Source organism: Drosophila serrata, unplaced genomic scaffold (genome assembly GCF_035046125.1).
Source record: "Drosophila serrata isolate PLE 108 unplaced genomic scaffold, ASM3504612v1 contig_382, whole genome shotgun sequence".
In the NCBI taxonomy this organism is placed as follows: Eukaryota; Metazoa; Arthropoda; class Insecta; order Diptera; family Drosophilidae; genus Drosophila; species Drosophila serrata.
Window position 1 is genome coordinate 7,366,289 of NW_028257280.1, and position 13,433 is coordinate 7,379,721.

General features: G+C 37.6%; 1 protein-coding gene across 1 annotated transcript in view; it reads left to right on the top strand.

Moving 5' to 3' along the window:
- Positions 1–13,433, top strand: part of timeout (circadian regulator timeout) — a 76,027-nt gene that overhangs the window by 21,049 nt on the left and 41,545 nt on the right. Inside the window, exons 9-11 of the mRNA XM_020955621.2 lie at positions 3,191–3,324; positions 3,431–3,511; positions 8,605–8,705. Coding sequence (XP_020811280.2) covers positions 3,191–3,324; positions 3,431–3,511; positions 8,605–8,705 — 316 coding nt within the window. The remainder of the gene's footprint in view (positions 1–3,190; positions 3,325–3,430; positions 3,512–8,604; positions 8,706–13,433) is intronic.

Genomic DNA, 13,433 nt, shown 5'->3' on the forward strand with positions numbered 1-13,433 from the left:
GGCCAAATGTGAAAATAAGAACCGAGCCTGATATATGCGCTGTTTAATGTTTTAAAAATAAATTGCCGCATTAAATAACTTTATTTGGGCCTGCTGGTCAGCAGCACCCGCTGTGCGAGCCATAAAATATACCCTAAATTGCCAATAAAATTTTAAACGAATTGCAAACAAAAGCGGCAAGGGGGAAAAAAAAGTGCAGAAAAAACAATTGTCGTCTATGCTGTGACCGTTTAAGATTTATGTGTTTGATCGTGAAATTTAATTGACTGAAAATATGGAAGGAAATGCGGAAAAGTTGAGTAGGGTGGGGTGTCTGGTCCAGCAAAAGTTTCCATTTTATTCAATTTTTACAACTGGAGTTCTGTACGGTTATTTGTTTTATTTTTTCTACTCCGTGTGCGTAGTATTTTCGTAGTGCACACAATTGCATGTGACCTTAGTGCACGCACATGCGAACTAACTCACTCTTGCGCCTGCGGAAAATGGGGAAAAGGCGGAAAACTTTCCCTGGTGGGGTGCCTGCTGCCCAGCCTTCCGTTGTTTTTCCGCCGCTTTGACCCTTTTCAAGCTTCTGCTCAGCCCTGCTTTTGTTTTATTTTCTCAGCTACACTTTGGAAAGGGTTATGTTATGTTAGTTACATTTTGGTTACTAAACACGAGTTACATTTAAATGATTTATAATTTGGGTTACAACTAAAATCAATAGAGCAATTTGTTTATTAATACCGGAACATTAATTTTTTAGCACTTTCCTAATTAACGTTTAATCTCTAACAAATAAATAAACCAAACTCTAACCCTTTGCTCTCTAATAAATTTATTAATTACTCTCGGCTGGTAATTTATTTACCTTTAATTGGGTTTGCAAATGTACATCGTGTTAAATAAGTGATAGGTTTTATTATTGTTTATTTCCAAATACTTTTATTTATTCTTTTGTGTGAGTGTAGGTGTACCTGCGACACTTTTGGCAGGGCATTTTCAGTTGCCATTGTTTGACAATACCAGTTCCCTTACTGTTCCTAGCCAGCTTTTGTTTTTTCCACACTTTGTCGCGCTGGGACTGGACGCACCGCTGAGCGTGATTTCCGGCCACTGGCCACTGGACTTTCAAAATGCCGACCTCCGAATTCCGACTGCCATGTTCCACAACCATTTGCAACTGCAACCTGTAAAAGCTTGGCATTTGCTCTGCATTTTTGTGGTCGTCGATTTGGGCCTTTTTTGGGCAGGGACATGGACATGGGAGAGATTAATTTTTGTTCTTTGCAACAACCTTCGATTGTGTTAATTCTTGACGTATTTATTTGTATAGCTGACGATGGAGGTATAGCCGTGCCATTGTTCTTGAAAACTGGTACACGCACACGCATTCAATGCATCAATTTTTCAACAATTAATTTATTAATATTTGTCATTGCCGGACGAGTGAAAAACATGACAAATGCACACAGGCGCAAATATTTGCATGTTTTTCCCCTTTCAACAGCAAAAGTTAAACGAGCGATAAACAAAACGGATGAAATTGTGTAACGTGTAAAATAAGCAAACATCACATGAAATAAAATAAAACAAGTCATGAAAACTAATTTCGAGAAGCCGAGTTTTATATACTCTTGTAGTTTGCAATGAAATTATTTGATCGTATCGAAAATCGATCATAATTAAGCTTAAAATATTCACATCCTTTGATTCTTTATATACAACTTTTTTGCAACAAATAAAAGTTTAAAAATCGTATAACTCAGACCATAAAACCCTTAAATTCAATTCGGAAAGCGTTCCTATGATAGTTTTTATTGGGTAAATAAATCAACATACTCAATTTGAAATTAAAAATTTTATTAATTTTTGACAATTTTAACGATGTAACCCCCCTTCCTTTTGGAAAATTTTATTTTTTTCGACTCCTCTTCGACTCCTTCTCAGCGTAAAAAGCTTCTGACTAAATTATAATACAATATAATTCAAAATATTAAAATAATACATTCATATGACAAGTCAGAGCTTAAAAAACTCATAACTCGGCCAAAAATGCATTAATTTTAATTCGGAAAGCGGTGCTATGCTAGTTTTTATTGGGTTAATAAATCTGCATACTCAATTTAAAATGAAAAATTTGATATATTTTTGACAATTTTAACGTTGTAACCCCTTTCCTTTTTTTAACAAAAATGGAATATTTTAAAAAATTTTGTTTTTCAGCCGGAGATAGCTAGAAAGATTCGCCTGTTGATGCTGATCAAGAATATATATTATTTTTAGGGTCAAAAATGACTCCTTCACATCGTTACGAGCTTCTAACTAATATTATAATACCCTAAAAAGGCATAAAAACGGAAGACAACTGATGTGATTTTGAAATATATTTTTAAAACTATTATCTTATCATTACGAATTAAAGCTTATTCCATTATAGCCATTAAATACCCTAAGTAAATAGTAATTTCCCCTTGCCATTGACTTTTCCTATTAAATTTTAATGAAATAAAAATACTTTGCAATATGTGACGTCCTTGTATTTAGAAGGACATCGTCCATCGATGTTCAATTAATATGCATTGTTAAAAGCTCAAAGCTAAAAAAAGCAGCACAATAATTTAATGCAAACATGAATCAGCAAAAACATAAATTGAAGCTGTGGAATACTCTTCAAGTTATTATAATCCTTGTTCTTGGGATAATTATTTAAAATTTAAATATATTAAGGAATTTTAATTAGAATTTTAAATGAATCATAAAGATTCTGTACATTGATTTGACTTGAAACTAACCCTAAAATTCGTACAAGGATGCCAATACTATGTTATAAAATTTATTCAATATATTTTTATTTTGTAGAAATATCCATTCCTGTACAATAAAGAATAATTAGCACATTGCAACCCAAAATCCAAATGCCTTTGGGCATTCCGAGTAGAGAGTAAAAAGAATTTCAATTATTGAAACCATTTTATTTGCATTTTAATCTCTAATGGAATATGTTTATTCCATTAAATGTTCTTTTTTTCGCTTTTTGGTTTTTCTGTCACTGGCAAATATGGCTGACAAGTATTAGTAGATATTTGGTTATAATTATCACTGCCTATGGTATAATTAATTTTGCACGTTATGACTAATTTCCCTTTGTGATTATCCATTTGCAAACAATTGGGTCTCTCACAAATAATTTATTAATGCATAATTCCAGGAAGAATTGTCCAGCAACTGGGCCGAACTGGCGACGGAAGTGTGCAGTCTGTTGGCCACAGAAATGGATATGCCGGAGGATGAGCTCCCGGTGCCCTTCGATGCCGCCTCGGAGAAGTCCATCGATGATCAGCGGTGAGTTAGACGAGACGAGAGAGTTCTCCCAACCCACAGCCCACAGTTCGATTTCTTATTGTCCAACGTGCTCTTATTATGTTTCTTGGATTTTCTCCATTTACAGCGAGGATTGCATGATCCGCATAAATAAACTGCTGCGTTCCGAGAAACTGGACCAGGCCATCGCCCTGCTGCGGGCCGCCAGGTGAGTCGACATTAAAAATGCCAATGGAGTTGCCAGGACGAACGGCTGGCAGCCGCCTGAACTCCCGGTTGTTAGGCGACCCCCAGACGTAATCCCTTTGAAAGTCCCACTTTTAATAACTTGACATTGACTGGGCCACGTAAAAGGTACGAAAGCAATTCGCATAATAAATTAACTCTAGTGAAAACGGGGAAAAAAATCCGCTTGGCTTGTGTCCCCTTTGTGCAACTCCTCTGGCTGGCTTTTATCGAATTTTATTTTGCCGCTGTTTATTTTTCATACATTTTTTTTGTCCTCCACGGAGACACGATGCTGGGTGCTGTGTACTGTGTACTCTGCTTGCCCCTCAAATTAAATAGTTTTTATTTATTGTTAAGGCAGAGCACGCCGGCACCACGGTAACTACAGATAATGGCAGGGTCCGGAATTCCATGTCCTTGCTCTCCTTTTTTTTTTCTTCCAGATAATAAGAGTCGGCGGCGGTGCTCTGCATTTCAGAAAATTTCTCAGTGCTCGGTTTTTGTCCCTGGCGCCTGCAATTTTTCAGTCAACAAACCGCACTGTTGGTTCAGGTGAGAAGACAGGTCAGAGGCTCCTCTGAGCAGAAGCAGGAGCAGGAGCAGCACCAGCTCCTCTGCGCTTCAGTGGCTGTGCTTGACTTTCAATTTAATTGCCCGCTCAATTATGTAAAGCCCATTGAAGACGCGCTCAAGAAATGTTTATTGTTTGCTCGGGAAAATTGCGTGAAAATAATTTATCTTTTGCGCGTCAACATTTAAATAAGACCAATGCCACCCGCCACACACACAGAGAGCCATGGCCCGAATCGTCAGATGTCGCAGTGTCAAAGGATGTACCGAGCAATCGAAAACGTGGCTTAAATATTTCCAAGTCATTTAATTACAACCTCATTAAAATTTTCCACCTGCTGCCTGTTGGTTCTGGTCGGAACGAGGCCTGCCAACTCAAAGGGAACCAATCGATGATGGCATCTGTAAATAGTAACCTGGGATGCTGGAGAGTTTCTGTAGCTTTTAAATTAATGGGAGACATTCGGGTGTATCGGGAGGATATATTTTGATATATTACCCATAGAAATACTTACAGAAGGTTAATGATAATTGCGATATAATTGAATATATTCTCTTTCAAAAGTAATATAAATAAAATACTATATTATGTGAATAAAATACATTCAAGTATTAGATAAATATCATAACATTAAAATATCGATTCAAATATCGATTCAAATATCGAAACTTTATGTTATCCTTTCAAGATATCAAAGTTTTTCCGCTCAGAAGCCTTTTTCATGACTTAGTCCCCTTTTCGTTTGTCAAACTTCCTTGAAATTTATGTACATTTTAATTGTTTTCTACGAAAATTGCTGCATTAAAATGTATACAATTTTTGGTATGCCTTTTGGCTGCTGCTGCTGTAGCTTCTGCTGTTGCTGCTCCTACTGCAGTGGCAGCTTAAAAAGGTCTAGACGCTTTTTGTGCTAATAAATTAAAATGCGATATGCATATAGAGCTTGCACCCACTGCCTTCATCTCCCACGGCCACGCCCCCGGGGTCCCACTGCCTCGTCTGGCCATTGTCTGGGACTTTTTTTGTGCCCCGTTGCCTAGCACTTTGAGACCGGAGGGTTACACTCACTTTATTTTGCATACCCTAAAAGAGAGTCTGATTAATATGTTTAACAAGTCGTTTAAAAATATTATCGTTAGTTCTATACTTAAAAAAGATATATGAAATAATTTAAAATATTTTTAATGAGTACATTTTATATACTTTAAAGATAAAAGTCGAATAAATTATATTAGTAGATTTTAGAATATAGATCAAAATTAGCACGCTTTCTAATGGAAACTTAACTAACAATCTGACAAATTGGGTTCGTTACTAATTTTTATAATTATATATATATACATTTAATTTATAAATTTATATATATATACATTTAAATTTTAAATTTCTTAGTGCTGAATGCTAGAATAAAATACAAACACGTATCAAAAACTATAAACTATTTATCTATTCACTCTCTGAAGTAAAAAGTACTTCCTTTTTGTAATGTTTAATCCAATCTTTCGGATATACTCTTAGTTTTTTTTTTACCCTTTTTTAACCCGTTTCACTTACTTTCTGGCTGGCAATGAGCAGACATTTTTGGAGAAACAAAATATTGAAAATAAACTCGAGTCTGTGAACAGGACACGCATATAAGCACATCCATATGTGTCTGGCTCTGGCTCAGTATGTAAAAGCATTGTGGGTGATGTGCTCGAGTCCAGAATTTTTAAATACATTTTTACTTGCCAAGTCACACTATTGGGGGTTTCCATTTAAGTTAAGCAAAAGGAAAGGAGGAGGAAAAAAATAGCTTTGCTTTCTCGATGTTGGCTTAATGGGTGCCCAGAAATATCAGCGTGCAAAAAAAGAAACTTTTAAGTGAAGTAAATGCGCAAAATGTTTATTCAAACTTCACTTGGACTGCAACTTTCAGTTCTTTACCCGCCGTCCGACTTTTAACTAAGCTTATTTAAGCGTCTGCTGATGCGCTTATTTAGCATAGAACTGGCAAGTCCCACTCTCGCCTTTTATTTCTCAGAGTTTTATTCCGCTGCTGGCTTTTGCACATCTCTTGTTGATTCTGTTGACTGGAAATATTTAGCATTTGCAGCTCTTAAGCCGGCACACAGTCCGCGTTTTGCCAATTCAACAAACATTCATTAGCGCTGCTGCTGGAAACCGAAGTTTATAAAATTTACAACCAACAAGTCCCAATCCCAAGATAAACTGTGGTTGCTTTTATAGAAAATCTCTGTAATTAGTTCTATCTAAGGTTTCTGAAAAATAACCCAATGAAATTCCCTTTATTTATTATCTAACTGAAAGGAATATTACATTTGATTTACTACTTTTATAATAACAAACATAACAAAGCAATAGCAACAAATAAAACTCAACTGAAACCGTTTTTAAAAATTTAATTTCACAGCAAGAATAAATGTATTTATTGTGGTAATACTATTCCCTAAACGAATATCTTTGAAACTCTTCGAAATAGAATACTCAAATGCCTAAAAATAACGAGCAAAACTCTGAATAATGAATTAAATTTCATTATGCTGCTCAAAAGGAATTTAAACGCAGAATTTCTGGACAAACACCTGAAGTTTTAGTGCACATTATCCAGCATTGGCCAGCACATCGATTCATAATTAATCCGGTTTCATTCAATGTGATTAAAAATGCTTAGCCAGGCTATAGAAATTTTCCTCCATATATAAATATATATATTTTTTGAGCTCCAAAATAAATAGTTTATCTGTGTCAGGCAGGCAGGCAGGCAGCTAGCAGAACAATATGGAGCATAATCGAACTAAAAAGCCAAAAGCCCCAAACCACCAACCGATCCCATTGGTTTTCATAGATTTTGCTTGGTGTATAATTAACCAATGTTCGTCCCTGACCAGGATGCAGCCGTGCTAAAAACCGCTAATTATCGCCCAGCCGCATCTATGTAAAAGTTGCACACAAAATATGTCGCATAACTTTTAAATGAGCACACGCAAATGTTGATGTAAACCGAAAAATTCTGTGCCAACCCAGCAGTAGCAGTAGCCCCACATTGTACGTATGTATATATAGTATAGTATAGTATGCTGCATTATTGTATCCTGCTGGTGGCCAACTAACGAGCTCTGAAAAAGGGACCCGCAGGATTACAAACGAACACTGAGGGCTTCAGCCGCCTAGATGGGGATGCGTGCTGAGGGGGGGCGTGGTTATGGCCATGTCAGTCAATTTATTGGCCAGGACGACAGCGGGAAACATAAGTTGCACTATCGCCTACAAGCACGGCCACAAATAAGCATAAATATGTCGCTTAGAGATACTTACTTTCGTTTTTCCGTGCCTGTGTGCCTCTGATAGGAGCACAGCGAACAAGGTTATATGGCAAAGCACTGTACTACATCTTTTATAAATCTTAGATTTATAAAATCCTAAAAAATATTAGGTTTAAAAATACGCTTTAAATATCAAAAGTAAGAGTGTCTTTCAACTCCTTTCTTTAACATATTTTTTTCTATAATTCCGTTACATATATCTCTAAAGCCCAGTGTAATTAGTGTAAAGGAAAAACTTTCAATGATTTTCCCGCTTTTCATTTCGGACTCCATCTCTTTCTCGTTATGTTTTTGCTGTGCGTTGCATATTAAGCTGCTTTCAAATATTAAATTAACAGCAGCGGCGGCAACGTTGCGAAAAGCCTGAAAGCGCCGTTGCATCATCAGAATGGCGGGGATTATTTGTTGTGTCTGTGTGTGTGTGTGTGGCAGAGAAAAGGGAAGACGGCAAAAGAAGCCACACAGGAAAATGCACACACACACACACCATGTGCAAGAATGGGCTGTGTGTATCCTGGACGCAATTTTAAACGCATCAATTTCAGTTTGCCCAGAACCACCGCACCGAAAGCGTTCCGATTTTTGCAACATGACGTGGCGGCAGGCTGCTGCTTGTTATTTCAGCTATTGTTTTTACTGACGCTCACTCTGGCAGGATAATAACGATTTCTATGAGGCCGTACCCCTACTCTGTCCCTCACTGGCATAGAGTTATGCTTGTTGAATTTGCGGGGAATTTTCGACTAAATCGAACCATTTTATTAAGCTGGCAGGCAACCAATGCAAGTATTAGCATTTGACTGCTATGCCAGTTTGTTCATAGTTCGCAATGGAGATTAAATTGGAAATTTGGCATTTACATGGAATTTTATTTGGCCTGCGGACTGTAAAGAAATAGGAATGAGTTGATGATCAACTGCTAATCAATGTGAAAACAATAGGGAGTTGTAAGCAATCAAAATGGATTGATCTTTGGTAATGTACAAATATGTTTCCTTTGGTATAAACACACAAAAAGGGGTTGAGTTTATTACGTATACGTTTGTACATTGTACATTGAGGTATATGAATTTAATTCTGTATACAATATTCAGCTTTGCTCCTCTCCCGTCAACCTAAATTCAATTTATTTTTTCTGCTTTTTCTCTAACGCTTTTAGTTATTCTTGTTCCGTAGGGAAGTTTGGCCCGAGAACGACGTGTTCGGTGCAATTTCCGCTGCGCCGGAAGACGAGCTGCTGCTTTTGCGTGAGATTTTCATGCACAACATTACAACAGGTGAGTGCCAGCAAACAACAACAAAAAAATAATAAATAATATATATAAAATATAGTAAAAACGGTCAACGAGGGGGAACGGTGAAAAACGGAAAAGTCCACCCCCACACCGCCAACATTTTAATTATTGTTTATTACTATGCATTATGGAGGAGCTTGCTCGCACAACCTTCGCCTGACCGTTGTTTTAATTAAAAATGAAAATCTGCCACTTGGCTTTTGCGTGTCATTTATCTTGCGCTGTCTGTGGCCCTCGTCCTGCGTCCTGCGTCCGACATCCTGCTTCGTGCAGTCCATGACTGCCTGCCCCAGTTGGGGCCACTTCCGGTGCAGCATTTTGCATCTCTACTCTATAAATTTGCCAGCTGAAATAAGCCAAATTATAGCGCAACTTTTAGTTCTGTCTGTCTGCCTGCTGCCTCTGTATGTGTGTGTCCTTGTTGCATTGTCTAAGTTTTTTGCAGGCCCCGTTTTGGCTTTTTGCCTTTGCTGGCCAAGAAGCCTCGTCCTTCGGGCCGCCGAAGTTCGCTTAACAAATTATCCAACAGAAATTCTTGCGCTTCATTAAAAGTAAAAAATGAGGCAGCAGAGGACTAGGGTTCCCACTCCTGTCCCTTGATCCTTATTTGCGCTCTGCTCCTTGCCAGGCAGTTTCCCGACTGCCTGACTGGCTGTTCTGGCTGGACTAAATGAAAATATATTAAACGCGTAATTGTTTTATTTCATTTTTGTTTTCCCATCCTGCCAAGTGCATTGGCTTGTGAAATTCCTGTTGTTTGCCTTCGTTCAATTTGAAAGTCAGCGAAGCGTTGACAATTCGTCCTCCTCCGTATTCCGTCCTACCTATTTTCCTTCCTATTTTCCCGAATATATATATTTATATATATATTTATCTTATTTTTGACATGACTTTTCAATTTGCCTTCGGTGCACCTGAAATGCAAGAGCCGCGTGATTCTGACTTTGTTTAGACAAAAGCCATTAGGTTTTGACAAGCTCCTCCGTCCGACTTCGACTGCATATATCCATATGTTGCATCTTTGGTTGGGGTATAGTCCTTGCCATGTGGTGGTTCCTTATCGCCCCGGTGCAGTTTGCTTTTTCAGTGACTTTGGCAGCGCTGAATTTGAAGGCTACAGTGGCAGGGAAAACTTTTTGACAAGCACTTTAAAAACGCATCCATGGCTGACACTTTTCTCTCTCTCTCTCTTTTTTAATGAAATATATACAATACTGGTAAGGATGTCGCAGCGAACGGAAAAGTTTTCAACTTTTGCTGTGCCGTGCAGTTAATCGAGATTTTTGTGTGCGAAAATTTATGATTTCCGCTCGAGAAGCAAACTTATATCAAGGCTTTTTTGTGCTCCGCATAGTATATATCGGATTTGGTCTTTAAAGAAAGAGTTACGAGCAAAGTGAACTAACTTTTTTGGTAATATAGTTTGGTTATAAAATAATAAAAGCCAATAATTTGAAACAGTGAAGGAAACTAAGACACAGTTCTTTAAGAACTTAGTGGATTAGAATGTTTGGTTGAAAAAGATTGAATAAGAGAATCTTTTACAGGTTGAAACTTCTTAATACTCTTGCAAGAAGATTGATATTCATTCTTAATTAGATCAGAAAATGATATAAGATAACAGGAACATTTATATAATTGCAAAAGTTCCCCGATCGCGTTTGTCTGATAAATTTAATTAAGTTTCAATTTAAAGAAACACATCCATGCTCCTTTGCAAATGGATTGAACGAACGAATCCGGGACAACAATGGATCCGGTTGGGGTTGCATGAGTGCGTGGATGGATGAGGTGCGCATCCTTTTACGGTTCGGACCGTGTCTGTGCCTTGGAGCGACTGCCATCCGATTCGTCCGTCGGACTGTCCCTGGGTCCACATGAAAGAGTCCGGTCCGGTCGAACGCAGTGCTTAAAGCATTTGAAACCCTCTTTTGTGTCTGCGTCATCGGTTTTATTTATTTTTTACCCATCGAGCGGGTTGAGCTCGTTAAGCTGCCGGACAAAAAGCGTGACCCGTTCGTTCTAACAGCGACCAGGGGATTTGATGGGCAGCTTAACGCCCGCCGGCCGCCAATAGATTGATGTTCAGTTGACAGTTTCGCCGGCTGCAACAATATGCAATTTACCAAAGGCGGGTGGCCCCAAAAAAAATATCTGTGTATATCTCTCGCTCTTCCCCACAAATTTATGTAAAATGCTCCCACTAATGTCGGGCCATAAAAACACAGAATCAGTCCCCAAAGTGGCCATTGAATGGGTCTGTATTCTGTATTCTCTCTCCCGATATCTCTTCCTATCTGTGTTTTTGTCCTCGAACATTTTATTAATTACCGGCAACCACAAAGTTCATGTAGTATGCTCACTGCCTGTGGTTTGGCTTTAATTGATATATATTTTTTTTTTACGTTACATACCCATGAAATGGTTGTGCATATTAGCATTATAAAAAGGTGAATTTTATATTTACTTTATTATAAACTTTTTTTATTAACATTAAACTATAGAATATGGCAAGGAATATTTTGATATACCATGTGATAGTATGTATTAGTATTGAGTTATCTCAAGCACCTCATTAAATTATAATACATACAAATTTCATTTCAGATTTATACTTTCAAGTCATACTTACCTCTTGACCATTAATTTATTTAGACTTTAATCGAATCTGAAGCGAGATAGACCCTTCACATTTAATTAATTCACTTGATATTAATTTGGCTTTGTGTTAGCCGCCATCCCGGTCGATTGGCAAGACAAACGGCAAGTGCATTGACACTTTGCATAATTTACAGCACATGTGTCTGTGCTCGTTCCCCTGCATGTCGTGTCCTTTGTATATGCAATCCTTGTTTCAATTTCAAAATGTAATGCAAACTTAATTCCGGAGAAAGAGGGCAAAGAAATGCCGAGGAGGAGGTGTGAGATTGTGAGACTGTGCTGCATGCGAGTCTGTTTGCTTAGTTAAATCTTAATCAAGTTGCTTCGTTGATTTCGATTTGTGGCGCGCATAATAAATGAGGAGGTCCTTTGTCCCTCCGTTTCCGCATCAAGCCCCTCCTTCCCTGCCGGAGAAGCCAAATCAACGCCCAGGACTCGTACAAAAATAACACAAAAATCCACTCAAGTGTTAAAACAAGAACAACAAAAAAGTGCCGAGCGCTAACGGGGACAGTGAATATATTTGTATATATTGCTGTGTCTCTGAGTGTATGTGTGTATTATTTCAAGTCCTGCCAAGTCTGTGCGCCAAGTCCTTAACTGATTTCCCAGCGCAAACAAGTTGGTCTCTCCAGTTGTCGTTGTTTTCGTCCCATGTCCTGTGTCCCCTGTCCCCTGTCCCCTGTCCCCTGTTTCCTGGCCCTGCTCTTTGTCTCGCATAAAAATACAAAGTTTATGTTATGAACACAAATAAAAACAAAAGCACACAACAAAGCTCGTCCAAGAACAACAGAAAGTGCGCAAAAAATACGAGCCAGGAAAGGAATAAAATACAATAAAATGAAATAAAATATCCACAACACAGCACATACACAGTAAGAACAGAGTCATTTGGACACAACTGAAGTTCACACTGAGAGAAACATAGGGCTATATAAACTGGGGAAACAGATATTTCTCTTATTAGATTTTAGGTTAAATTTTTCATGATAAAACTAGGGTTCATATGGTTAATAAGTTAACCATTCCTCATGTTAGTATTATATTCATCAAAAATGATATATTTTGTAGAGAGGAATCTGCTTCAATTACCAAATGATTTCTTATTTAAAAGTATTTAAAGAAAGTAAAAAGGCATTTGAAAAGTGTATAATAAATACGATTTAAATACCTAATCTTACCTTAAGTTAAACCAAACCTTAGGTACTGTATCATTTTTATTTTATCAAATAAAAAACCTTAAGGAGCAACCTATTTTTTCTCTTTGTGTTGAAGACGTCCCATTCCCCCCTTTTAGCAGTATATTTGCAAGTTGACGTGTCGTGTCTGCTGTCCCCGTTTTCCAAATCCAGTGGCGCAAGGAGTGCGACACCAGACGTCAACCACAACACCCGGCAGCACTCAGTCAGAGACACATATAGTATTCTCAGCTCGGAGTTCCGGATCAGGATGCGGATGGTCCGGTGATGACACTTACTCAATTAGGTGACTTGCCCCGACACTGATTTGCCTTTCAACTGGCCATTTTTATTGGGTCTTAGTTTTCCGTCTTAATAGCATTCCATTCGTTTACCTTGATTAGATTAGATTTGATTAGATTAGTCGATTGTGTTGGCTTTTCATCATTCAGATTGTAGTTGGTGTTTTTCAATTTCAATAAGAATTCAGTTATGCTTGAGCATTTTATTGATTATTAAATTGAGGAAAAGGGTAGAAATATTTTTAGCTTGTTTTTGAAATTAAAAGTTGTAAAAGATTACATAGGTTTGAAGAGAAAACCATATAAATACAACTTTTTAGGAATCCTATACCTGATTAATTAACCTTTTTCCAATCTATGTACGTAATGGAAAATACTTTATTTAAAACAAAAATAGTTTAAATTTCGTGTTGGGATCACCAAAGGCTTTACAGCATCAGATTAAATTTACTTATTGCTGTATTTTTTCGTGCCTTTGTGCTTTTATCCCTGGCTTTTTGCTCCTTCCATTTGTCCCTGTGTTTTTTCTACTATTCATAAATAAATGCACACAAACCACACCTGTGCTG